Source organism: Tauraco erythrolophus, chromosome 2 (genome assembly GCF_009769465.1).
Source record: "Tauraco erythrolophus isolate bTauEry1 chromosome 2, bTauEry1.pri, whole genome shotgun sequence".
Taxonomy (NCBI): domain Eukaryota; kingdom Metazoa; phylum Chordata; class Aves; order Musophagiformes; family Musophagidae; genus Tauraco; species Tauraco erythrolophus.
Genome location: NC_141466.1, coordinates 113,091,470 through 113,118,410, shown reverse-complemented (window position 1 = coordinate 113,118,410; position 26,941 = coordinate 113,091,470). Strand labels below are relative to the sequence as shown.

The following is a 26,941-nucleotide window of genomic DNA, read 5'->3' as shown; positions in this document are numbered from 1 at the left end:
AACATGATTCTTATGGCCAAGTTAAAATAACAGGCTATCTACAAGGCTGCTGTTAGATAAATTACGAAATTCTATCTTGAAAGGTCTCTAAGTTACTGCAGATAACTAGAACCTTTCCCTTTTTGTGGGATGGAGTGGAGGAAGGCACATAGCATATGTACAGTCAAATGCTGCTCTCGTCTGAGCAGGAATTCCTGAAAAGTGAAACAAGGATTTGACAGAGCAAAGCAATCATGGATGTTTTTAGGGTCGGTAGCTGTTTTGAAACATCACTGCTGCTTCATCCACAAGACTGGAGGTAGGCTGCAAATCTTTGAAGGCAAGCAGTCTCCCTGCCTCCCTCTGAACAGTTACAACTTCATCATTACTGTAGTTGTCTTCTTCCTCAGATGCCTGCTGCTCATTGAGGTCAATCATGCCAATCAGAGGCAAAGGATGAAGACACAGGAGGATGATGATGGTTGGCAATGCTGGGTATCAAATGGCTGTTGAGGGAACACTAAAATAAAGCGTAGAGAAGAGGTGGACAGCAGGGCCCTGCTGTACCGCGCTTCTGGTCTGTTGGCTGGAAGCCATTAACCTGGGTAAAGGCTAAGACATCCTTGGGGATGGCTGGGAATCAATGTCATCCCAGCTTTGTCACAAACACATCAAGTTAAACTCCCTAGGTCTCTCTTTTTTTTTTTTTTTTTTTCCAATTTACAACATTCAAATGCTATTTCTCTCTTTATAAGTGTGTGGAGACAGTGGGGTTTCAATGTTTTATTGAACATTCACATTACTACTACTACCTGTTTCAGAGTCAACCATCTTAGTGTACGGCCCGCTCCACTTGTACCTGCACGCTTGTCCACTTTACCAGATAGAGAATTGTGAAATCTCTCTTGAAATCTCACGTATCTTCTTCCTTTTTTGCTATGAAAAGATCTGTTTGGGGGTTTTTTTTGTGTTTTGTTGGGTTTTTTTTTTAATGTTAATGGACAATGTGAGTCATAGAGGCACAAAAGGGTTTCCTTCAAACCAGAGCACTGTAGTCCAGACTACATTAAAATTGAGAAATCACCAAGTAGTTGGGAAATCCTCCGTTCTTCACCAGAGATTTCTTCTTTAGGATCCAGCATAGAATTTTCGTAGATAAGCCAGGAGCACCTAAAACAACCTCCATGTCATACCGGCAGCGGATGAAAAGGGACAGCAGCGCAAAAAAAAACCGACAGCAACTTTCCCTCCAGTTATTTTATTACAGGGTCCCTTCCCTGAGGGAAGCGCTTCAGAGTCTGGAAAAGAAGGCTGGAGAAGCGAGAGGCAGCAACAGCCCCACCGACAGAGGCGGCCGCCTTTGGGGCTGTCCTCCCCCGGGAGCGACGGGCGGAGGCGGGAATCCATCGGCCGCCGCCCCGGCCGCAAACCGCCGGCCCCGGCGCGGCGGCGGGGCTGGGCCCGGGCACGCATGCGCGGCGCCCGGGACTTGGTGAGGCTCCGAACTCCGGGGCCGGGACGGTGCTTCGGTGCCGCGCCCCGTGTGGTGACGAGACGAGACGGGAGAGGAAGGGAGGGAGGGGAGAGGTGGCAGCCGCCGCCGTGCAGGTAAGGGAGGGCGGGAGCGGCGCTGCCGGTGGCAGCAGCCCTGGTCGGCGGCGCTGCGTGAGGACGGGACGGCCAGGGGCTGCTTGAGGCGGTCTCGGGGCAGGTCCGGCCGCGGGGAGGGGAGGGGAGAGGGAGGGCGAGGCGAGCCCTGAGGGGCGGCCGCCGGAGCGCGGGCTGCGCTGCCTCCCGTTCCCCTCCGCCCGGCCCTCCTGAGGAAACCGGGCCTCCTCCCCGCTGTCCCGTCCGCCGCCGCAGCGGGACCCCGGCCCTCCGCGGGCTCGGGGCGGGCGGCGGGGGGCAGCCCCGGGGGCGTCCCCTCCCCGCGGAGGGGCGGCGCAGGGCGGGAGGCTGACCCCCGCGCAGCCGCCTTGCCCGGCGGCGAGCAGGGAGCGAAGGGGCTGGCTCCCTGCGCCGGTTACCAGCCCCGGGGTTGTCCGCCGTGCCGCCTGGGGAAGCGCCCTGCCAGCCCCCATTTCGCGCCGCTCCCGGGGCCGGGGCCGCTGTCGGGGCCGCAGCCAAAATAAGGGAGACGGTTTCCCGTTTCCAGAGCCCGTACCGGCGCTCGCCTTCCCTGGGAAGGACGCGAGCTCCGGTGGTTGCTGCAGCTGAACTGCAGCGCTGGGAGGTCTGGCTGTTCTCCCTACCTTCCCGACAGCCGGCTTGTTTAAAACTGATAGTTTTCAGGAGTTGGAAACTGCGTCTGATAAGATCCAGCGCGTTACTTAAAACTTAGCGTGTCGTTGAGTTTTAAGCGTGCTTAAAACGACTGCGGTCGTTGTGGTGCAGGTTTCCAAAGTGTGTTCGAAAATACTTTTGTCTTCTGTCAGCACTAACTTTAAACCCTTAGAAAGCAAAGGTAACTTCACGGCACAAATGTTTTTGTTGTTGTTGTTTTGTTTGTGTTTTTTTTTTTTTTTCTGGTGTTGAAACACATCAGTTGCGACAAAAGTTCTTCCCCACCGTGTCACACAGTCCAGCATGGAGTAAGTGCTGCTTTGGGAGGAATATTCTCCATGCTATTTTTCTGCTGTTTAAAGGGAGAACTTGTAGTTACTCATATTCTTGTTTTGGTTTTGTTTTGTTTTCAGCATCCAGAATAGTGCTGTCGTCAGAGACGTGCATTCTTCATACAGAGACATGGTATCCCAAAATTAGTGTCCCTGGACCTGTGATGAGGATCTGCGATATTTACTTTCAAAGGATAGGGTTTTTGAGGGTATGTTTTCTTTACGAATTTATTAGTCAGAAGTGTGTTCTGCATGAAGCGTGTTTTTGTCCCAAGTACATGGGAACCATCAATGTTAATAAGATCCAAGAAAAGAAATGTTTGAAGTGGAAAGCCCCAAAAGAAGTGAGAAATTGCCTGCACTGATAGAAAGACCTTTGTATTGATAGCCAAATCTTGTCCATTCTTGCATGTTACTACTTTGTCTGAGCAGGTCAGTTGACTAAAATGAGGTAGATGGCTGTTTTCTTGGAAAATCAGAAATGCCCTTTGTTCTTTCTTGTTCATGATATACTGTAATTACTGTGCTGTTCTGTCAGTTGAATTCTCCTATTAAAAAAGGAAAATCATACAGTATTCCAAGAACAGAGAGGACAATGTGTATTTGTGTAGTAGTTCTTTTCTGTGGAATTAGTGACGAATTTTTTAATAATCTCAAGGTGTTGACGTTTGAATACAAAGTTCACAAGCCGATACGTTCACACACTCGTCACCTAGGAGCAAAATCTTCAAACTGCTGTTGTTGGAATATCTAATGCCCTGCATTACTCCTAGAGTCAGAATCCAGGCTGGAATAAGTAGTTTAATGTTGTAGGTTAGAAGTTTGTTTTGGGTAGATCTTCCATAGTCTTCCTCGAATGTCTTGGAGGACGTGGTCTGGAGTTCTTGCTTGGGCACTACTACTAACTGAGCCTGTCAGTTATTGTGAAATATTTTACAGCGAAAGATTGTCAAATATGACTTTACTTCTGAAGTGGTTTCCTGGTTGAGTCTTCCTGTACTTTTTACTCTTGTAACATTAGTACATCTGATAAATACCAGGCAGGCTTTTCACATGGTTGTTTCATTTTTTTCTTTTCTTTCTTTTTTTTTAAGGGAAAGACAAAATGAACCCTTTATTTTTTTTGGGTTTTGGACATTCTCATCTAGTCTACTTCTGGAACAGAACTGTACCTTTCAACTCAACAAATGAGACATACTGCTACAGCACTGCCCGGGGCAGCACGGTGCTCCAAGGAGTAACTTTTGGTGGAATCCCAACTGTCCTGCTGCTTGATGTAACCTTTTTTTTTGTAAGCCCAGTTTCTATTTCTTGTATTGAAAATCCTTGTGGCCTTCTCAGAAGTTATATTGTTCAGAATTCTCTTATTTAACAGGTAGGGATTTGTCTGTGAGAATTTTCAGAATAAGAAATGTGCTAAGGCCATCCTGGGACCATGAAAACACTTTTCAAGTATTGATACATGTGGGATGACAGTGTCATTGTATGTTGGATGTGTAGATGTAGAGAGTGTGCAGTGTCATAGGATCTGTATGTGGAGTCATGGTGGGCTTTGTAGTGGTAGCTCGAATTTCTATGTTTTGTCTTAACTGCAAGAACGTTTTTTCCTTGCTCTGGGTTTAAGTACTGGGTACCTTTTTGGGAAGGGAACACCATTGCTAACTTGATTGTTTTTCAAAAGGAAATACAATATGGAAAATCAGTCATTTCAGAGATTTATTCTTTTTTTAGTTAGATTTCATAAAGCTGTTGAGGAAATAATATACTGATCAGCTCAGTCCTGACCAAAGGAGGAACAGGATTAGTTGCTCGTCTGGAGGCTCCAAAACTGGAGCTGACCTGAAGGCCTGAGACTCCAATAAAACTTATGGCTATTTCTGTAAGTTTCATATGGTGGTCTTAAGCCACCAGAAAAAGAACTGTAGATCTGAAATTGGCCTGATAACTGAGGTTTCTGATAGTAAAATGAGACTAAAGGAATCTCATGGTTCCTGAGTTCTAGAAAGCTACTGTGGAGAAACTTAAAACTACTTGCGTAAGGTCTGAGCTGGTAGTTCTGTAGGAACGTAGAGGGTGTTCCTAAAAGTTAGGTACTGGCGTTCTTGCTATTGATTTGGTGTGTGCAGCATGCTACCATAAATCCATTTTCTGAGGATGTACAGTATTTACTGCTCTGTGTGACAGATTACACAGCATTTAATGAGATTTAGTTGGAGCGTTCTGGGAGACTTTTTTTAAAAGCTGTGGTTGCATTTTAAGATGCTGAGTCTCCACTTTTGAGTTCCTTCCTGTTGAAGCCTCCTCTCAAACAGCATTAGGTGGAGAGTTAGACGCAGTGTAGAAGGCTCCTCTCTTCTTCAAGTACCAAGTACTGCAATTTATTTAGCAACTCTTGTATTTCTGTGTTCATGACATGTTTACTGCAGATCCCTTTAGTAACTGTCAGTTGATGGGTTTCTGAATGTTATTTCTAGACTGGTTTCCTGAGAAATTGACGTTTATATATTGCGTTGTCTTCCCATTTTTGTCTGGCAGTTCCTCCTAATAACCATAGAATACATTAGCCAATTTCAGCCCAAGTTGTCAAAGAGTCTAGAGAATTTTCCTGCTTGCATGAAGTTTGACGGCCAGATGAAGGAGGAAGATCTTAATTAATATTCTCTCTCGGGAGGAAGGCTTTTATAAGAAGGTTTTATTCATTGTGAAATACGGAAATTAGCTGTGTAATCTTGACACATAGATAATCTTGACATGTATCCTGGCTGGCCAGTTGGTATTTGCATAGATCCAAGTAAGTTACATCACTAGCACCACCTTCTAGCCAAACAGGTATGGGATGTAGGAGGGGCTAGGAGGTGAGAGCCTATGCTACATATGTATAGAAAACAGGTCTTGTTACTTCTGCTTCATTGCTTCATACAGAGCAACTTGTTTCTTTAAAAAAAGAAAAAGGAAATGCATCTAAGGAATACATGGTTGGATTTTTTTTTTCTTGTTATCTTAGTCTCTTTCAAAAAAAGAAAATACAGGGAGGAGATAAAAAATACATTGCAGAGATCAAAAGTAGGTTTCTAGGGTTTATGAGTTATAATAATATATTATTTTACTGAGAATAAAAATAATTCTCATATTTGAGAAAATAGTCGAGCCCCTTACAGCCTGTTTACATAACTGTTTAAAAATAAGATAAAATAAAATTGCAAGACTTCCATCGTAGTTCTGGTCATTACATAATGAATAATAGTAAAGGTGTATTTATGAAAGTTTTGACTTCCTCTGAAGTACTACTGGCTACTTTTCCTGTTGCAAACCTTCATGCACTTGCAGTTCAGAAGTATTTTTGCATGCAGTTCTCCTCCTTTGTAAATCAGAACAGGAAGGCAGGTGTTCTTGTCCCAGGCAGGCTGGTTTGTAGCATGGCCACCGTTGGATTGGTTAACATGCAACAGTTGGTTTAGGAGCTAGGACAGCACTTTTTGACAGTTCTTGTGCACCTAAGAATGATTACTATGAAGTGGAAAAATAAATATTCAAAGATCTTTGGTTTTGTTTTCTAGATTTTAATATTACTATTTTCCATTATAAGAAAGAGATTCTGGGACTACGGTCGAGTTGCTCTGGTGTCAGAAGCTGAAAGGTAAAACAGATATGCCATCAGACTGACTCGTTGAAACCATTTGGGGAATGTGGAAGTAGGTACCGTAAAAAGGGCTTAAATTACGTGCATCTGTATCAATTAGATACGTTCGTAATCGCATGCACGTATTTGTTAAAAAGGTTCTCATGCTGCTTTTTGCGAAATACGTCCTGCTCACAGAGTTACTCTTTGTGGTTTCCGTGATAAAGTTGTGTGCTTGGCACTGTCATGAATTTCATTCTACAGTTGTGGGTTAAGGAAGTGGAGAAAGGAAAATGAGCTGCTTGTCTGCTGACATGTCACGTACCCACACATTGATGTTTGAAGTGTGTTTCTGCGATAGAAAGATATTAACTATGTTTATCTTGGCTCAAGCCCAGCATCTTCCCAGAGCTCTCTATGCAGCCTGTGCCATAATATTTCTGGCATAATATGGCAAAAAATTCTGCCATAATTTTTATTTAAAAATAAAAAAAAAATATGTTGTTGCAAGTTTCTGAATTTCTTCACTGATTTTAGTAATACTGCAAATGAGCTTTTGGTTATTATTATTTTTAAATATTATTTCTACAGGATGATGTCTTGGGATGTTTAAAAGCTAGCTGTCTACTTATGAAGTGGGTAAACTTCAACAGTGAGCCTCTTCCTGATACTAGTGGTGTGACTAAGTTGTGGTAAATTCACAGCTAAGCAACAGGAAAGGACTCAAAATGTGGTTTTAGGTGTAATCCATGTGCAATTTTAAAAATTAGGTGACAGAGTGAAAAAAAAAGGGCAATAACTGAGACAGCTATCTCAGGCAGCAAGAGTGAAGATGCTCTGTTATAGGGTTCCACGTGGGCTGCAGAGGCCTGCATGGGACAAACAGGTCCTTGCCCAGTCAGACCCCTACAAGCCTACATTATTGTCCTGGCTGGACTGCGACCTGAGCCAGCTAGCTCAACGTTGTCATAGATCCACCTGTGAACACACACCATTTTAACATGCATTGTCCTGTAATTATGGGCACCTCACCATTACAACGTTTCTTTTTAGCAAGAGACCAAAAACAGGTACTTTGCTATATTTGAGGGCGACAGAGTCCCTAAAATTTGTAGCCTTGCTACAGGACTGAATTTGTGTGAGGAGGTGGCCTTGCAGATAAGGGATTTAAGTTGTGCAGAGAAACTTTGTGTAGGGCTGTAATATGAAGGAAGAGAGGTGGAGAGAATAGAGGTGGTGGCTGGTAATGAGGAATATCTGAACAGGAAGCTACCTTGCAAATCTGTTTCTTGCTAGGCTTCCAAACCTGTGTTGCGTTCTCTGATGTTGCCGTGGTTTAATATGCCAGTAAAACATGCTTTTCTTTCTAGTTCAGTTAAATGCTCTCATGTCAGGAGCTCACGTGTCCTCCCTTTTCAACATGAGACACAGCAAAATTTCTATAATTAAGCATATGCTACAAGATGAAAACAACAGCTTTCATAAGTGAAAAAGTGGTTTTGTGCTACTTCCCTTAGTTACTTCAGAATTGTTAGAGTTGAAATAATTATGTGGAGTTGCATCATCTGTTATTAAAGACAATTAAAAGTGTCATTTAATGTATTTTAGTGAATCGAGATACAACCGATTGTCAACATCTTCATCAGTACCTGAAGATCTTGAATATGATAGGGTAAGTATTCTAGAGTTTTGATTGGTTTTTTTTTTAATGTAAACTATGTCATGGAATCTGTTGAAATTTGCTGTTCCACCTAGCCCAATGAACCAGTCATTAAACGGGAAGACCATCTATATGCAAAAATTTATGCGTTGTGATTTTATAGAACTGTAATCTCTCCATTTCCTGACAAGCTATTGCCATATCACAAACCAGTATCTTGTGGTGTTGTTCTAAAGTGTTTGGGTTTTTTTTAATTAGGAGGCAGATTATATGTTAGTGTTTCAAAGGGGAGACAAGGAAGAAAAGAGACCACTAAATAATTTGTGCTTAAATAACAGTTCAGAAAGTTACATTATGTTCACATTGCAAATAATACCGAGTTGGTCTTTATAGTGCATTATCTTCCTCACAAAGATGAGAAAACTGGATGCAAGTGTGAGGCTCGTAATAATGCCATGTCCTCTTAATATTAAAACTGGTTTGGAGTGAAACATAAATTTTTGGCCAAGCTTTTAATTGGTTCCGTCCATGGTCTCTCTGGAGTCTTTGAATTCACAGATCTCTGCATCGTTTTGTGTCGCAGCTTCAGAATGAACCACGCCAGAGTTGTCCAATGGTGGCAGCCGACGTTTTGATGTTTTATATATGTATCAACTTAATATCTAGCCTTATAACTAAATAACTGTGTGAACATCAAAAGCATACTGGTGTTTGATGAGGACTGCTCTGCTATTTGCGTGGTTTTCTTCATCTTTTTTAAAACCTTAAAGCAACTTTGTCATTGAAACCGTTGGATAAAAACGTGTGTCTCTAGCTCGATATTAGTCGCTTGAAAGAAGAGGCCTTTTGAGAGACAAGACTTTTTTGAACCGTACTGGAACATTCAGTGGGATGTGATCTCTGCTGTACAGTTTCATAGGAGGAGTTGTAAACCTATGTAAGGAGCCTTTCTGTTAATGTAATCACAGCGTTGTTTCTAACTACTGTTTAACTGATTAACTTGTATTAGGCTCTCACGGAAATTATCCTTGAAACTGAAGTCTCTGGAAATGATTTTGGAAAAAATAATCACCTTCTCTGTGCTAAAACAATTCTTTAAAAAAGCAATTTCTTAGAAGCCACAGCTGTTCATGGAAGATGGGTTTTGGACACACTTGTATAATTTTAAGAAGCTCAAGCAATAAACATGCAAGTAATAAAAAAAACCCTTAAATAGTCTCTGAAGACAGATATATGAAGTATCTTGTAAAAAGTATGTAGAGTATGAGGTATTTTTGTATATGTTTCTAAATTATTTCAGAGCAACAAACTGCCAACTTTTTAGCTAAGAGTTTGACGTAATAGAAACACTTCTCTTAATTGTACAGATTAGAGACTGTATTTTTTTCTATGTTAGCTCCTAAAAACTTCCTTCTTTATTTGTAGGGGTTTTGTTCTTGGATGACAGCTGCTTTTCGGATGCAGTAAGTGTATGAAACAGAAATAGTGAGCTGTGGATTGCTTTGCTCTTTTTTAAATTAGCAAAGGGGGTTTGCATTCAAAAATGTGTTTGTTTTTGGTTTTTTTTCCCTTGACTAGATAGAATTTAATACAAACAGTGATACAGGTAGGGTGGAAAGAGAGTGCGAAAACAAGATCATCTTATGGGAATACTTCTTCAGGATACAGTCGTCCTTCTGTTGGCAGCCCAGGGACTTACTGATCTTGGGACAGTGTGTGAACCTAAGTGAATCTATGGCATTTATATGGATTCCGAGCTAATAACTAGGCTCTAGGCTTTTACCCTTCAAAGAGTACTGTGTGGGTGTTCCCCTGTTTGAAGCCAGTAGGGCCCTGGGCAGGAAACCAGGTTTCCCTGCAAGGATTTCTGTGGAGAACTGGTGGTTTAGTTGGGGCTGGAATTGACGAACTAGGAAAAGTCCCTCCTACTGTTTCCCAGAAACTGAACATTAGGCATGTGATGTTTGTTCTTTGTATCTCTTGGGGCTTAGTAAATCAAGATTTTTAAAAATCAATTTCTAGCTTGGGTACATTGAAACAAAAAAGGAGTGAGGATTGAGCCTGTCTTTCTCCATTTTTGCTAGTTCAGTTCCTTGCTTTTCCAAGAATTCGTATTTAATGATCTGTCCTGCTGGCAATGGGTAGGTGATGAGAGGTCATTGCAAAGCCTGTTAATATCTTCTGTTCATTGGATGTCATAAGAGTAAGGTGATTCTGTTGTCATTTTCCTCGTGGGGAGCCTTTATGGAGATGAGTAAACACTGTCACAGTGCGATCTTAAAGTTTGAGAGCCAGGCTTAACACCTTGTGACTGTCATAAAGCAGGAGGTCACAGCAAATGACTTTGACCTCTTTTAGGCTGATAAAAAAGAATTTGGATTTATATTTGCTTTTCAGATTACTTGTTTCTGTCTTGTAATTGATTTTGACAACACTGTAATTTTGACAACATCTTGTAATTGCCCCTCGTATTAATTTTTTTCTGTTGATACTGTGTAAGAAAAAGACACTTGTGGAACTCAAATTTATGCGTGAAAGAACACAGCCATGTTGAAAACGGATGGGGATTGATGGAGGTGTCACTGAGGAGACTGAGAAGTTAATGTATGTTCAAAAACCACCCCCCAAAACCCCAAGGATATTAAGTAGGCTGACCATGTGCTTTTCTGTCTATGATGCAGTGATGACGAGATTCATGAGAGATGTGGTGAAGATGCCATACATTACCTTGCCTTCCAGCGTCACATCATCTGTTTGTTGATTGCTGTCAGCATTTTGTCTGTGTGTGTCATATTGCCTGTCAACCTATCAGGTGATCTACTTGGTAAGAACTTTTTTTGTATTCTGAGAAGAATTTTGTGGTTTATATCATTGCAAAAGCTTTTAGGATTTTTTTTAATTTTGGTAAATGTCATAAGGCTTGGTTTGGTTTGGTTCCCCCTCCCTCAGTTTGATGTGTATGTGATTTTGTGTGAAATTTGTATGAGAGTAGAGGGTTCTTTAAATGTCTGGCAAAAACTGTTTTCAGAAACAAGGCGACAGACCGCATGCAGACATGGAAGGCTCAAGGCAGGATTAACTTGATTTATGCTTTCTTAACTGGTGTTTATCTAGGCACTCTTTATGATTTTTACTGGTGGTGATTGCTGATGGAAACTGTCTTCACAGTTGAGAAATCTTTTTCTAGCGTCCAATCTGAATCTCTTTTGCTGCAAATTAAGATCACTAGGGAGAATAGATTATTCTTTTACTCTTGGCAATATCTTAGAGCCATAGAATCATACAATGGTTTGGGTTGAAAGGGACATTCAAGATCATCTAGTTCCAACCCCTCTGCCATGGGCAGGGAAACCTTCCACTACACCAGGTTGCCCAAAGCCTCATCCAACCTGGCCTTGAACGCTGCCAGGGATGGGGCATCCACAACTTCTCTGGGCAACCTGTTCCAGTGCCTCACCACCCTCAATGTAAAAAATGTCTTTGTTATATCCAATCTAAATCTCCCCTCTTTCAGTTTAAAGCCATTGCCCCTTGTCTCATCACTATATACCCTTGTAAAAAATCTCTCTCCAGCTTTCTTGTAGACGTTTAGGCACTGGAAGGCTGCTATAAGATCACCCCGGAGCCTTCTCTTCTCCAGGCTGAACAGCCCCAACTCTCTCAGCCTGTCTTCATAGCAGAGGTGCTCCAGCCCTCAGATCATCTTTGTGGCCCTCCTCTGGACTCGCTCCAGCAGCTCCATGTCCTTCTTGTGCTGGGGACTCCAGAGCTGAACGCAGTATTCCAGGTGGGGTCTCACGAGAGCAGAGTAGAGGGGCAGAATCACCTCCCTCGACCTGCTGGCCACGCTTGTTTTGATGCAGCCCAGGATACGGTTGGCTTTCTGGGCTGCCAGCGTACATTGCCGGCTTGTGTTGAGCTTCTCATCCACCAGCACTCCCAAGTCCTTTTCCTCAGGGCTGCTCTCAATGCATTCTCCGCCCAGTCTGTCCTTGTGCTTGGGATTGCCCCGACCCACGTGCAGGACCTTGCACTTGGCCTTATTGAACTTCATTAGTTTCTCACAGGCCCACCTCTCCATCCTGTCAGGGTCCCTCTGGATGGCATCCCTTCCCTCCAGAGTGTCAACCACACCACACAGCTTGATATCCTCAGCAAATTTGCTGAGGGATTATAGCTACTTGAGGATTATCAATGCATCTGTGCTTTTTCCTCTTTTTGATAAACCAGACCAGTTAATTTGGTCATTAATGAGAAATGTTTTCCATTTGTATGATCATAAAATCATCAGCCAACCTCTGAACTTTTTTTTATCTAGCTAGAGTGTCTCCCATTGTTCCCTTCTGTTTTGGTTTATGGCTCAAAACTGGACAAATCTTCTTGCAGGGTCTTTGTCAGTCCTGACTAGACAAATAATTACTTCACCTTTCTTGCAGTCTAGTCCTGATTATGTCTGCCATTTGACATCTGCCCCTTTCCATTATTAACTCGCACTTAACAAATACAATAACCGTGTCCTCTAGTCTGCTGTTCAGGGTGCTAATGAGAATACTGGTGGACAGAACTCTCTTAAATCCTGTCTAAACATTTTTCCGTTTTTGATAATGACCCCTTATAAGCCCGTTTTACACCTGACTTTGTATCAGTGTTGTCAAAATCATAGAATCATGTTTACAAAGTTGTTCACTGTTGATAATCTTGGTGAATAGTGATGCAGAAAAAACCCAAAATTGATTTGTTTTTTTCCAGGAGTTCTCAAGCGGAATATTTCCTTGTGTTTTGTTTTATTTGTTCTTATACCACCACAATTGCATCTTATTTTGTGTACCGACCTTGCTGATCTTTCTTCCTACAATTTATTCTCTTCTGTTGTCCTTAATAATGTGGCCTAGTTTTTGGTTTCATTTTACTCCTACCTGTGTTTTGAAGAGCTTGTGACTTAACCCTCGTCTGTAATGGGACGCGTTGTACCTGTGCCTTTACAGGTACCAGTGTGGTATCTTTGTGGCACTACCATCTCTGACTTCCCTTTTACGAGCTCTTTCTTAGCAATTCTCTGCTTATATTAATATATCTGCTTTCTTAAAGACCATTGCTGTTCTTTTTTTCTTCTTTGCATTTCTTTTCTTTTTGTTCTTTCAAAGGACCCTTTATCACTTCACAGTCACTTCTCCATCCTTGCTCTCCAACTCTGTGTTCTCAGCCAGGATCCCTAGTTTTGCAGAATCAAATCCAACGCGATTGGTGCCCTAGTTGTTATCTTCACCTTCTTCATAAAGTAAAGAGAGAGATGGCAGTGCCTTCAAAGAACTTACAGAGCGTAATTCCCTCTTTTGGTCTGATTACTACTGGTATATTTGTAGCAAAACGGATTTTGTAATATGCACCAATTTGTGTGCACTGACCTTCTCCAACTACAATTTTATAAAAGTTGTAATATCTTGGATACCAACAGATGCTCTCTGTTAATTCAAATGTCAGAGTATGGCTGGCCTTCCAAAGGAGGAGAATACAGCTTCTGTTTTCCTGCGTTAATTTTTGTGATGCTGGGAAACAGCTGAAAAACAAATGTGAAGTTTTAGTGCATCTTCCCTTCTTCCTCTCCTTCTACCATATGTTGATTTTGTGCATTTTCAGTTCTTGTGACGACTTAACTTGCAATGTGGTTTAATAGTCTATGCTAGAAGATTGTTTCTCTAGACTGTCAAGTATTTAAAAAAAATGATAATGCAAGTAAGTGAAAGTTGAGTATACATCCACAAGAGAAAAAGAGCTAAGTGTATCTGGAAAGTTAAACAATGTCATAAACTTTCTCAGTTTTGACCTTAGTAAGGTTGTCAGTGCTGCTTTGTCAACACTAGATTAATGGTGTTAAAAAAAACTGAGATAAGAAATCAGCAAAGATGGAATAAAAATGTGAAGGAAATATGTTCAGATCCCTAAACAATGTTGTTAATGGACATGAAAGGAGATCAGAGGGGAAAAGGGAACTGCTGCAAAGATCTAGTATTCAGATTTTAAAAATAATCTATTGTTTTTCTTGATGGGTTGAATGTGGTGTAATTTTTCCAACTTTAAATTGCAATACAATGTAAACCAGCATTGATTATGATTCCAAATCTTTTTAACAATGAAGATGCTCAGCATTAAAAACAAGTGTATGAATGTTTAAAAAGAATAGAATGGAAGCTGACTTTCTGATAGTTTGCGTGTGAATGTTGCACCAGTTTGTTATGCTACTTGTTTTTGTTCTTCTTAGATAAAGATCCCTATAGTTTTGGAAGAACGACTATAGTAAACTTACAAACTGGGTAAGTAAATCTTGCAGAGTACTTTTAATGCTTATGCCTGTTTCCTGCCATAGTCTCTTAAACAGATGAATTGATACTTGCAGTGTGGCTCATGGGGTAGGAATCACTTATTCACTCTTCATCAACTAAAACTGGGATACGTTCTGCTTCAGGCTATGCAGTTATGGTGCTGACAAGAAATCTGGAGACTTGGCTTCTACTTGCTCAGCTCTTACTACTTATGCTGCATGTTTCTCTTGGCTAATGACTGCACATCTAGCAATACTATTCTCAGAAATTTCCACATTAAAAGAAACCGTACTTGAGAAGGAAAATAAAGCTGACAGCTTTGCTAGAATGTGTAACTTAAATTATTTAAATTCTCTTACATCAGATTTGTGTGTGTGGATACTTGTCCCATCCAAGATCACGATTAAAATTACTTCTATGTGTTTTAAAAACAGTCTGTAAAATAGTTGAGATACAAAGCTGTGAAATTTGATCAATCCACAATATATCCATGCTACTATGTCCAATAGAGCTTCTACCAATGCACTCTGTTTTTTTAACCATGTTATGGATCCTAGTAACCAGTGGGGATTTTTTGTTTTGCTGGGCTTTTTTATCTGTAAAATAGGTTCCTGTGTTTTAGGTTAATTGTAATTATTAATGCTCTTTGCGAAACTGAAGGACTGTTCACAGAACAGAACCTCTGTAAGCTTTGAGGAAGGAGCTATAAGAGAAGCAGAGTTTACTCCCTGTATTAGGCGTTTTTCCATTTGAGTAAGGATTGTGTTCAAGGAGAGGTCAGTTATGCACTCAGTTCAGTACCCAATAAGGCCAATAAAAAACCATTTTGGCAAATAGCATGGTGTGTGCTGTTGGTCATCTGAATGAGAAGGCGCAAGCCGAGCGCTGCCTAAGAACGTCCATGTCATAGAATGCCTGTTTCCTTTGTAGGTCTGTTACCCATGGAATCTTACGATAAACAGGTAACCCTAATGCCTGTGTAAGGCATCTGTGTAGGTGTGACTGACTACGAGTAACTACCTTTTTTCCCTTGTTTTGTGTTCAATTAGAGGTTCTGATCTGCTTAGCATTTTGATGGCTACTTGTATCAGTTGGACAATTAGTTCTCCCTGTTTCTCACGTTTATAACGTTTTTGTCCGACAGCAATAATCTTCTTTGGCTGCACACGGTTTTTGCTGTTGTTTATCTGATTCTGACTGTTGTCTTCATGAGACATCACATGAAGTATGTCACCTATAAAGAAGAAAACATAGTAAGTTTCTGTATTGGGGTGAAAAAAAACATACAGCATGTTTGCCAGTGGATAATGCTAAAAAAGCAAGTTGCTAAGATGCCTTCTGATTCCTAGAATGTGCCATAAGTGAGAAGGAATTCACTGAAAGCGAAGCCTGGCTGAGTGAATCGTGAAAACGGATGGAGAGAAGCAGGTTGGGGAGGGATTTGTGAAATTTTGGTGTAACTTATTACCAATGTGGAAGGTGAATGTGGTGCTGTCTTGAATAAATGCAGCTCCCATCAAAATCAAACTTTCCTACCTTTTTTTCCCCTTTACAACACAGCTACTTGTGCTGTGTCACTGCCTTCCTCAGATTCTTGTTTTCTCTTTCGTGATGCGGTTTCTCAAAATTGGAGTTGCATTTTGTCTTGCAGGTTAAGTGCACGTTGTTTATAACTGGTCTTCCAAAAACTGCAAAAGAAGAGACAATACAAGGCCACTTCACGTAAGTTCCATGCTTCCGTAGTACCATTAGGAACAAGAGATTTGAAATTATTCCAGTAGTGTTACCTGCCCAAGCAGAAATGTTTTTTGGATTTTGCACTGTTTAAAATTCATATTATAGTGTCCATCTTCCAAACGCATGTCTTATTCCTCAGACAGAATTGAGAAAAGACTATCTTTCAAGAAAGTTATTTCACCCATCTTAAAATTAGAATCCAAGAAAGTGGCTGAGTGTCCACACTTTCCATTCGTGTTCCCACATGACCTTTAATTGAGAATAATGCTGCACATCTCCTATTAAAGTAACTTTCAGCAACTATTTCTCTGAAAGTCTCCGCTCTGTGATGCCTCATTCAGAAATGAAATGAGTGATTGAGACGCCAGTCAGACATCAGTGATGCTTTCTGAAAACTTCTTCGTTGTGCTTTCTGTTCTAGCTGTTCTCATGTGCTGCTTCCTTTTCAGTGCTGCCTACCCAACCTGCACGGTGCTGGAGGTCCAGCTGTGCTATGACGTAGCCAATCTTATTAATCTCTTCAAAAAAAGGTGCGTGCTTTTTGTAACCTACCCGAGTTTAGCACAATTTTTTTGACTTCTTTGCCAGTCCTTAATCAGCATATACCAGCAGTACTAAGCTGGCACATGCTAGAAATGAATTCTGTTCTTAAAGTTCTGGTCTGGATTTGTTAGATGCAGCTGTGTTTTAAGGTGAATTGTGGGGTTCAGCCCATTTCTTTTAGGTGTGGTGCGTTGTGTGCTGCGTAAGATAAGCTTTGACTTGCTAGTTAATTATTTATGTATGTGTTTGTTTAATTATTGTCAGGCAGTGCAAAGTGGAAAAACCAACAATTGAATTACTAACTCTGGGACTCTGCTTCTTTGTCTGGAGGTGCTGATCACAGGAGAAAAAAGTATTATCTTCTGGGCTATACAGTGTTTTTTCTCGTGGAACCTCAGTGCAAGTGTAGGCTGTATAATGCTATTGCAGACTTGAAAATAAGTTATACTAAGTAGCCAAAATAAGGTATATGCATGTCTTTGGTGACTGATTAATTTGTTATCAGTCCTTGATATAACTTCTTCTCTTGGGGATTGTGTTCTTGTTAAGTTTAATGTTGATGCTGTTTCTTGCGAACTGTTACGGATGTGTTTTTCTGTCCAGAAAACAGGCAGAAAAAAGCCTGACTTACTATGAACACCTGCATCAGAAGTACGGCAAGCGGGTCCAAATCAACCCTAAGCCATGCGGTCAGTTCTGCTGTTGTGAAATGAGAGGATGCGAAAGGGTAAGAGGTTGCCTTCGTTTTTAGTTAGGGCTAGGGAGGTCATTAGAAGAGTAGGGAATAGTTTTTCTGTGACGTCCTGTTGAGCTTCAGAAAACTCTTTATTCGTTTACTGCGCATAGCTCATCCTTCATGTTCTTGCACTGTGCAGAAAAGGAGTTCCCCAAAAATTTCGGAATGTAATCTTAGTGCAAAAACTGAAGTACAAGAAAAATTTCCTGTTTGTTTGTCTTCACGTTGTGATGCGATTTGTAGTTTGTGGAAGTAGCTATGAGGAAGAGAGACTATGGTTTGGCTTGTCTAAGCTGTATTTTAATGAAGATATTAGCCATCTGGTACTTGGATGTAACAGTCATCGATTTCCCGACAGGAGGATGCTGTAGATTATTATACCAAAGTTAGAAATGAACTGGTGGAAGAATATTCAAAAGAGGAACAAGCTGTTTATAATAACCCACTGGGAATGGCTTTTGTAACATTTCAAGAGAAATCCATGGCAACCTAGTAAGTTTTGTCTGCTATCTTTTTTGTTCTCTTTTAACTGTAATAGTACACTGATCTCCTGTTTGTGTTGCTTGTTTGCTTATGTTGCTTCTTCTTCCTTTCTTCTTCTTCACCATCCTGTGGATTTGGTCTGCTTTGCTTTCGGGTAAGTTTTCCCATAAGTGCACGTTTAGAATCTATACTTCAAGCAAAGAAAATATCTAAGGGACTAAATGTCTCTGGACATGTATTGGGATAAGGAGCCTTTCTCTTCTGTGTGGGATCCAGTCCATCAGTGTAGGTTAACGTGAGGCCAGACTGATTGTCTCTTGAACATGAGTTACTGATTTCTCCCGTTTTCTACTGTGCAAATGGTCCGATGACCAAACTGTCACAGTGGGTGCAAATTACACTGCTAGTTAGTCATCTCAACAAAGTAGAGTCAGTGACTGACCTGGCCATAGGTGATAGATACACATTGTGTATCTCTCTTACCTGTTATTGTCAATATATGTGTAGCCATAATATCAGAAGTAGTTGAGTGCTTTTTACTTGGTCATTTGTAGAGAAAATGCATGTAGCCTCTCGCTTTCTGTTGACACTTTGTGAGCCTCTTTTACTAAGACAAATTGGGTGAAGGAATGCAGAATAATAGTTGCATTACAAAAATAACACAACATGCTTTTTTTTATTCTTCATAGCCTCTCCGATTTAAATTGTCTGCATTATTTTAATCTTTGAGTTATGTTAGAGTCAGTCTTTCAGGCGTTTTTTCAAGGAAGCTCAGGGTGCAGAATTCCTTGCAAAAATTTGAGATGCTGGAGAAATTTTTGCTTGCTGCTCTTTAACTGAGTAAAGATTGTATGGTGAAATCTGCCCCTTTCCTAATTTTGTAGTGTTACACACCATATTTGCAGAATCTAGAGCATGAAATAACATTTTAAGATGTGAAACTGAAAGAAGAAATAAGCACTGAAGTGTCTTCTCTAGCTGCTGATTTGTCGTATGCAATTTTGATGGGATAGGGCATGTGTTCTGAGTTGAATTATCAAGAACTGAAAAGATTTTAGTTTGTTTAGTTTGGAATTGATGTGGTGGACTCCGTTCTCTGGAAAATTAGATTACATGTGAAGCTGAGGCTACTATCAAATTAGAAAGTGATTTGGTGCCTGTAGTAGGCTCTGCTGCACAGAGCCCTGAGATAGTATGGGAGAAACAGGAAGCCAGGACTGAGGTTCATGGAGTCAGGTGATTGTAGAAGCTTGGTTAATGATGGTGCTGGGTAGTATGGCTGGTAGTGCTAAAGCTTGCTCTGTATGTGTTTTTAAAAATAAACTGCCAAAGTATAATTAACTTTCTTAAATACTTGCTGCTGCAAGACGCTGGCAATTCGACATCACTACTTGAATTCTGGTAAGGCAAAGATCTGGGTTTGGGGGGTTATTTTTGTTTGTTTGGTGTTGGTGTGTGTGGTTCGCTGTTTTTTCTTTATGTTAAGAGCCACAACTGAGAAACAAGCCTGTTCAGGAATTTTAAAGTCTACTTGTTCAAATATAATGTATACTGTCTCCATGCTGATGTAATAGAGCTTGTCTGGTGTGGAACTTCTTTTACACAGTAACGCGCACACAATCGTACTGTCTCTGAATATGTGCCTAGTGCTTCAAGTGCTGTGTTTTGAGAAGTCTTTGGAAGTCTTTATTCTGGGCATGTTTAAATTTTGTTTAAATACCTTGATTGTCAATCAACTCATAATATTAGGAGATAAAATTAAGTATTGTGATTAATTTAGGAGTCGGTGAGAGAGGGTAATATTTTTAATTGTGACAATACCAGCACGATGATAAATTTCCTGAGAGTTGGTACTCAAGGCAAAATTGGCTAGTTTTGATACTAGTGTAATGAAATGAGAGTGCAGACTCAGTCTGCTTTGATTTGAGAAGAGCTATAGTTATGTAAACAGGTGTTTGGGGGAATTGGCTGTCTTTATTTTTATTTTTATTTTTTTCCAATGCTCTCAGGCTTTGATTTATTTTTTTATATTTTTCTTTTTAATACAAGTCACTGCTGTTGTTCATGTTGGTAGAAGCACTGATCAGTTCAAACCAAGACTGCTTTTTGTTTCCAACTTTGTTAGATCTCAAAGACCTGTGGCAGTAACCGTTTATACGATGGTCATTACATGCATAATACAGTGTCATGTTGTTGTCTAAGTACAATCTTGATCTCTGGTTATTAAAAGCAAAAAAGCCTTTATCACTATTCCCAGTCTTTCTCATTACATATGGAGCATTTTCAGGTGTAAACATTTGGAAAAATCCTCTTCCTCTTTTTCTTCCTTATAGTATCCTTAAGGACTTCAATGCCTGCAAATGTCAGAGTATTAAGTGTAAAGGAGAACCCCAGCCATCATCCTACAGCAGGGAGCTGTGTGTATCAAACTGGGAGGTTACATACGCTCCTTATCCTGAGAATATTTGTTGGTAAGATTCCTGTCTTACGCCCATTTGTTTTTGGTAACGTAGGTTTAGAATGGCGTCAGGAGAAGGGGGCTGAGTGTATTTTTCTTTAACCCTAAACTAAGACTTCATGTAGCGTTTGGATGTGGCTGATCTGCATCTTCATTTCCATTTGTTGGCCTTGGGGAGGCCTCTCAGAGGCTGACTAGAATTTTGTCACCCAAAAGTTCTGGTACTTGCAGTTCCTGTTAAGTAAAAAAAATAATAATAAAATCAACTTATTAATGTCTGTGCCTCAGTGTTTCCATTTTTTGAGGTTAATGGGTATCTACTGTTGAGATCTGAGGAAAGCAACTTGGTAGTGCTAAGTATTTTCCAAATATGCATATTTTTTTTTAAGTTGCCACAAGACAAGTATAACTTGATCCACTCCATGAACTATGTTCTGTCGTCCAACATCTTTTTATTGACCCAGTAAATTTCCCAGATTTTACGCACTGCTTACAGGAGAATATTGGAAAATAAAGAAATGCTTTTTGAATTAAAGTGTTCCTGTGCTGCCCTCTGTCATGTTTATAGTCATAAAAATGACTAAACATTTTCCAGTTGCTTTGCAAATAACTTAGAGTTTGGTCACTCTAATCCCCTGTTCATGTACCAGTAAATTTGTTGTGACATTTCCATTGCCCAAACCAAAACTGCAAGTGAGACACAGACACGCACTATTTTTTTCTATTTTATGTGTATGTAACGTTTTGAATAGAAAATTACTTTTAAGATGACTATGCCATCAATTTCTAATAATTGAGAGGTTTTCTTTAGAACTACAGCTCTGTAGTTGGGAATAACATGCAGGATCTTTAACCATAGAGGAAACAACCATGGTTCTTAGCTATGTCTTTTGCAGCTGTGTTACATGAGACATGAATTAATGCTGCTTTCCAAGTAGGGTCAGTTTAATATGCCTTTTTCATGAAAGGGTTCTTGCATGCCCGGGTGCTTCATTTCCTCTTCCTTTCTTCAAGTACTGTCTTATGGACACAGGAAGTGATCGTTGAGACTCAGTGGGATGAAGCACTTAGAAAACTTTTCTAAACATCTCTGAGAGGCGAAGATGATGGGGTTTTGTTGAGTTTTGGGTGTCTGTTTTTTTTCCTATCGGTTTTCTTTTCTCTCCTTCCCCTTGAAGAAGAGGAGGCATTGGGATTTGCCAAGTTACTTACCTAGGTTCACAAAAAGAGTTGTCATAATTGAGGATGTTACTGAGCTTCTGTGTCCCTGTTTTGTCTGTTCTAAATATTTGTCGTTGGCTGGGGTTCAAATAATTCTAGTCCTTTTGGGAGCCATTTCAGATAACATTGAAGAACTTTACCTGTTTAAGACCTATGTTTACTCTTTTAATAGTGTAGGAAGGGATGCAGTGTTTTTTAATTTGATTTTTTTCTTTCAAATCACAGTTTCTTGGTAGATTTTGCCTCTGATAGCTATTCTTCTTGCAGAAATTCTCGATAATCATCTTCTATCTCTGTCTCTTCTTGTTTTAACTTTGTTTAGTACTTCCATATTATTAAACAGTGGAAGCGTTTCATCCCAAAACTTAAACTACATTAGACATTATGTTTGTGTTATGAAAGGCCAAATATGTTCTTCTGCAAGCACTATTTATGTTATCACTCAAGAAAATGCACAGTATTCTTTATTTCTAACAGCAACTGGAACTTGTGTAGTGCTTTGTTCTATAACTTTGAAACTATGAAAACTCAATTTAGAAAAAGCCGTGCTACCTGTTACTTGACAGGTAGTATATATATTTTTTTTTTAACAGCAAATGCTTATTGCTTGTTTTATGTCCTTTTTTATTTTTATTTTTTCAGGAAAAATCTTTCAGTGCATGGACTGAAATGGTGGTTTAGATGGGCTTGCATTAATTTGCTTCTTTTTATTGTGCTGTTTTTTCTTACTACGCCTTCCATAATCATCTCAACCATGGACAAGTTCAATGTCACTAAACCTATTCACTACCTTAATGTGAGTATCACCATATGTTTGGATATAGCTGTGTGTCAGACCAAAATGTTGATTAACTGATAGGTGTATATAGTAAGACAATGAAACAGTGTCTATAAACTAAATTCAGTTGAAATTCTCAGGATTGCTTTATGTAAAAAAGCATACGTCTGGAATCAGATCTTTAGTCCTCTTTTGTTCCTTGATAGTGGCTGAAGTAATTTCATCTGAAATTATTTACAAATGCCTTATTTGTTTGTATTAAAAACTTGCATTCCGAATTTACATAATTCTAAATTTTGTAATCAGAAACCTTTGCCAAAAATGGAATTTCAAGTCCAACTTGTGTTTCGATTTTTATGACGAGAAGGGGGGTATTCAGATTTTAAACTCTGAAGTAAAATGCCACGGTTTTATTTTGCTTATGGATTCAAAACAGGATGCCATGTATATCTGATCCTAGTTTGACTGCAGCTAAAGTCTCTTGCAAACTGTTCATTTTAAATACTTCCCCAAGCTAGTGTAATCTACATAAAAACTGCTTGTGAGACTTTACTCTTGTGGAATTTAATTCCCAATCCTACACTTTTGTCTTGCACACCAGTGCCGAGCACTCACTCTTTTTAAGACTGTATCTGAATATGATTTCCACAGTCCAACCTGCTATAATTTACAAAAAGCAAAACATTACAGCCTCTGTTCTACTACAGCTGCATTAAAATGTTTTTAATACTTATTCTTACTCTTTTTTCCCCCCTGCTAGAATCCCATCGTCAGTCAGTTTTTCCCAACGCTCTTGCTCTGGTCCTTCTCAGCTTTACTACCAACAATTGTCTATTACTCAACTTTGCTGGAGTCTCACTGGACAAAGTAAGCAAGATTTTCCTCTATTTTGGCCTTACGAGCTGAATTACTGAAATAAATGGAGAAAGTGCTTATCTTTCTTGGAGCTCTCAAATCTGCAGACCTCTCGTAGCAGGGAATGTCATGTTCTCATCTCTTTCTAATGTTATAACCAATGCTTTCAAGTTAAGTAATTTTCAATCAACACAGCAAGTGTAATCTGACCATGTGGTTTGCTTATCCTTCCCCTCCTGCCCCCACCACCTCTTTGTGTTTAATCAGAAAAAAATGTATAAGCAGGCTCAGGGGAGGTAGCTGCAACAGGAGCATGTCAAGTGCCTCTGATCCCATAACTAACTCGATCTCTGGGAAGATAGGAGGTGTGGGTTTGGATCTCCTCCAGGCTGAAAACATCACAGAACCCCATAATCCCACTTCAACAGGAAGTGCTCCAACTTTTGGCATGCTACTTATAAAAAAGGACATCCATCATTTTGCTGTTTTGCATGAAAAAATGGTCTGGATATGACTTGTGGTACACAACTCAGTTGCTGTTGGCTATTGTTAGTGGTGATCTCAGAAGACCTGTGGGATCAAGGCTCAGTAGATGTGTTGATGTAAGATTTTCAGATACGACCGGTGCATTCCAGAGATGTCAAGCACAGTGACGTGCTGCTAATTTGAGAACTCAGCACAGCTTGGATTGGCATACCGGATTTCATCCCCACTTTACCTATCGTCAGATAAAAGCATGATACTGCACACTAAATCCCAGCTTCTCTCGACTTCACTTAATCTTTTTCTATAATGCCTGCAGCCACTTTTTGTTTGTTTTTACATTCTGAAGTAAAATTTTTTGGACTTTTTGTATCATTTCCTTGTAAGACATCACTTCCAGAATCTACTGTTCATAGAATTGTAGAACAGTTAGAGTTGAAAGGGACTTCAAAGATCATCTAGTTTCAACCCCCCTGCCATGGGCAGGGAAAGCCTCCACCACACCAGGTTGCCCAAAGCCTCATCCAACCTGGCCTTGAACGCTTCCAGGGATGGGGCAGCCACAGCTTGTCTTAGTTGTAGATGGGGCATCTACAACTTCTTCTGTTTATTCATCAAAGTTGTATACTTTTCATGAACTGGTTGGTTTTTTTTTTTGATAGTCACACTAGGCACATGAACTTTGAGCCCTTCTCCATCAGTTGAAATAGTTTTCTAAAGTCACTAGCGATCACAGATCTGATTTCAAGCCTCAGTACAGTTATACTGATACGTCCCACAGTGCCCAAGGGCTACATGATCCTCTAATAAAACCTCTGTGGTTTTAATGCCCTGTCAGATACCACCTCTAACAGCCCGAATCGTTTATAGCCATCACGCTTTTCTGGCAACAGCGTGTCACCAGATAGATGTTCCTGCTACTGTAGTAGGGGTATAGTGTTAGTAGTGTCACGTTGTTCCCAAAGACTTGACACTTGGCAACGACAGTCAAGGGGCTTGTCTCAGTGTCTGGTTTCTTGGCAGTGGTGCCCTCTTACGAACTGCTTAATGCCTCTTGGTATAACACTTGAAGAGCTGTTTGCTTACAAGCTCTTGCGAGATGTGAGTATCACTGGATGAGACACCAGCTGTGATTGTCACACATCCCTTTGTGGTGCAGACCTGTAGTGATGCTAATCCAGAGTCTGGATTAACATTCAGAAATGTTGGTTGTTTTTTTTCCCAAGAAGATACTGAGAGCCTGCTTGGTGCAAATTAGTGAATATCTCAAAGATGTTTGTTTTATGAGTATCTTGTAGCAATGTGATATGGTAGGGAAAGCTGGAAGTCTGACAGGTGCTGACATTCTCTGGGTGAGATCCTTTATGTGTAGAAGCCTTTCATATGAGTTTCTTACTCAGTGACTCTTTTTGTGTTGGTAGATCTGCAGAGAACAGAATAATGATGCATAAAGTCTACATATTTTTGATCTTCATGGTGTTGATTCTGCCCTCCCTTGGTCTGACCAGGTAAAGAATCATAGTTTAACAGAGTAATGTTTGAGTATTTTTATCCTTTGAGACAACTTACTTCTGTTTTGTAGTTGCAGTATAGTTGATGTACCCCCACTCCTTCCAGTGGTTATTTTGCCATGCATTAGATTTCAGTGTTCATCTTTCATCTGAGGACCTCGTAGCCCTTAAAGTTTCCAAAGGCTGACTTTTCTTTTAGCAAAGAAATTTAAGACCTTGTAAGTTCACTGACTGATTGAAAGTTGCCCATACTCTGTCATAGCTGAGAACCCAGTTTCCTGACTGTCTTATACTTCAGTTATAGTTGTCCTTTTCTTTCTGCCTTTACAGTATTTAACTGTTTCCCTGGGTAACATGTGTTTGCCCTCTCTATATAATGGCTGCTAAAAATGAATCATTAAAACTTTAGTATGAAGTAGACGTTTTTGTTTTGTTTGATTCCGTATCTCTTTTCCTGTTTCTGACTATCAGTAACTGTGATAAAGTAGCGTTCAAACAATTTGATTAAATTCTCTCTATCCAGTGTCCTGATCTGAACTACTTAAAAAGAGAAGCAACTTTACACAGTACTACCCTGTTGGAGCCTGAATTACATTAACCATCTTTCTTTCAGCCTTGATTTTTTTTTCCGTTGGCTGTTTGACAGAGAATCGTCTGATTCTGCAGTGAGGCTGGAGTAAGTATTAGTAACTCTTTGCTAAAGGAATACTTAAGACTTTTTTTTTTTTTCTGTTGACTAACCTTGCTTAGTCTTCATTAAAATTTACTTGGGGATGGTACCCTGTGGGATGATGTTGAACTTCTGAATAAGGGGAGGAGAATGCAAGTGATTTTACTGTGGAGAAATCCATACTTTTTTCCTGCTACCTAATGTATGCAAACATTCAATACAGAGACAGTAATTTTCCCAAAACCTTACAAATTTTGTAGAAGACAAGAAAGGACAGGATGATATGATGCAGGTGGGAGGGGACCAGAAAATGTACTGAGGATTGTTGCATATCATGGACAGGGGATATTCTCAAGGATTACAGTGAGACCAAATAGCTGCAGCAGTTCTCTTTCTGAAATCCATTGACTCCTGATTTTTAAGAAACATGAACGTTTTTACACCAGCATTGTAAGTCTGCAGATAGTGGTTATTATAAGCTCTTGTGACTGTGGCTAGAAGGACAGAATAGGATGCAATTATTAGGACGTAGTTAGGTTTCCAAATGCTGTCTCAAAATCAGTAACAAGAAGACAATTAGGAGTTACTAAGCTAGGAAAGACAATTACTCTACTGCAGCCGTATCTCATCTTGTCTCAGGTTGCTGTTCAGACATGAAATGATGCTCCTGTCTGCTAGCTATCAGCCACCTTTCAGACTGCTGCATCTTTTTGCAAACAGTTTATTCCTCATCCAAACTGCAGCTCAGCCAGGCTCTTAAAATATACTACGCTTACTGTATTTATAGCTATAGGTGGTACTCTCTTTCAACAAGATTATTGGAAGTCTTCTGGTCACTTCTGATGGTGTCCAGTGCTTATCCTTATGGTGGGAGATTTCTAAAGATGATAGGGATCCGTGGTGTATGCACTGTATTTGCTTGTCTGCTTTCCAGTCAGCATCTGATGTCTTTCCTTGCAGGTGTGTCTTTCTGCCTGACCAGGGCGCCTTCTTTGTGAACTACGTGATTGCCTCTGCTTTCATTGGCAATGGGATGGAGCTGCTGCGCCTGCCTGGCCTCATCCTTTACACCATACGCATGATAATGGCCAAGTCCACAGCAGAAAGGAAAAATATTAAACAGGTATTAGAGCCCCTCCTTAGCAAAAGGCAATTAAATGACTGATCCTTATCAGAAACAGTGGGAGCCCCCAGGCTTCATACCATTAACTATTACCTTCTGTCATGTTTTTGGGACCTTTGTTTCACTCGTTCATGACAGGTTCATATTCCC

At 40.3% G+C, this 26,941-nt stretch overlaps 1 protein-coding gene across 3 annotated transcripts in view; it reads left to right on the top strand.

Moving 5' to 3' along the window:
* Positions 1–1,498: 1,498 nt before the first annotated feature.
* TMEM63A (transmembrane protein 63A) overlaps positions 1,499–26,941 on the top strand; it is a 34,355-nt gene continuing 8,912 nt past the window's right edge. For all 3 annotated transcript variants that reach the window (XM_086631756.1, XM_086631757.1, XM_086631758.1), the window contains exons 1-19: positions 1,499–1,587; positions 2,676–2,803; positions 3,689–3,885; positions 6,152–6,231; positions 7,822–7,885; positions 9,299–9,336; positions 10,555–10,697; positions 14,133–14,184; positions 15,338–15,446; positions 15,845–15,915; positions 16,380–16,460; positions 17,077–17,200; positions 17,568–17,701; positions 20,026–20,163; positions 22,014–22,167; positions 22,910–23,016; positions 24,909–24,995; positions 25,612–25,674; positions 26,629–26,791. In XM_086631756.1, coding sequence (XP_086487882.1) covers positions 3,700–3,885; positions 6,152–6,231; positions 7,822–7,885; positions 9,299–9,336; positions 10,555–10,697; positions 14,133–14,184; positions 15,338–15,446; positions 15,845–15,915; positions 16,380–16,460; positions 17,077–17,200; positions 17,568–17,701; positions 20,026–20,163; positions 22,014–22,167; positions 22,910–23,016; positions 24,909–24,995; positions 25,612–25,674; positions 26,629–26,791 — 1,794 coding nt within the window. In that variant the 5' untranslated portion in view covers positions 1,499–1,587; positions 2,676–2,803; positions 3,689–3,699. The remainder of the gene's footprint in view (positions 1,588–2,675; positions 2,804–3,688; positions 3,886–6,151; positions 6,232–7,821; positions 7,886–9,298; positions 9,337–10,554; positions 10,698–14,132; positions 14,185–15,337; positions 15,447–15,844; positions 15,916–16,379; positions 16,461–17,076; positions 17,201–17,567; positions 17,702–20,025; positions 20,164–22,013; positions 22,168–22,909; positions 23,017–24,908; positions 24,996–25,611; positions 25,675–26,628; positions 26,792–26,941) is intronic.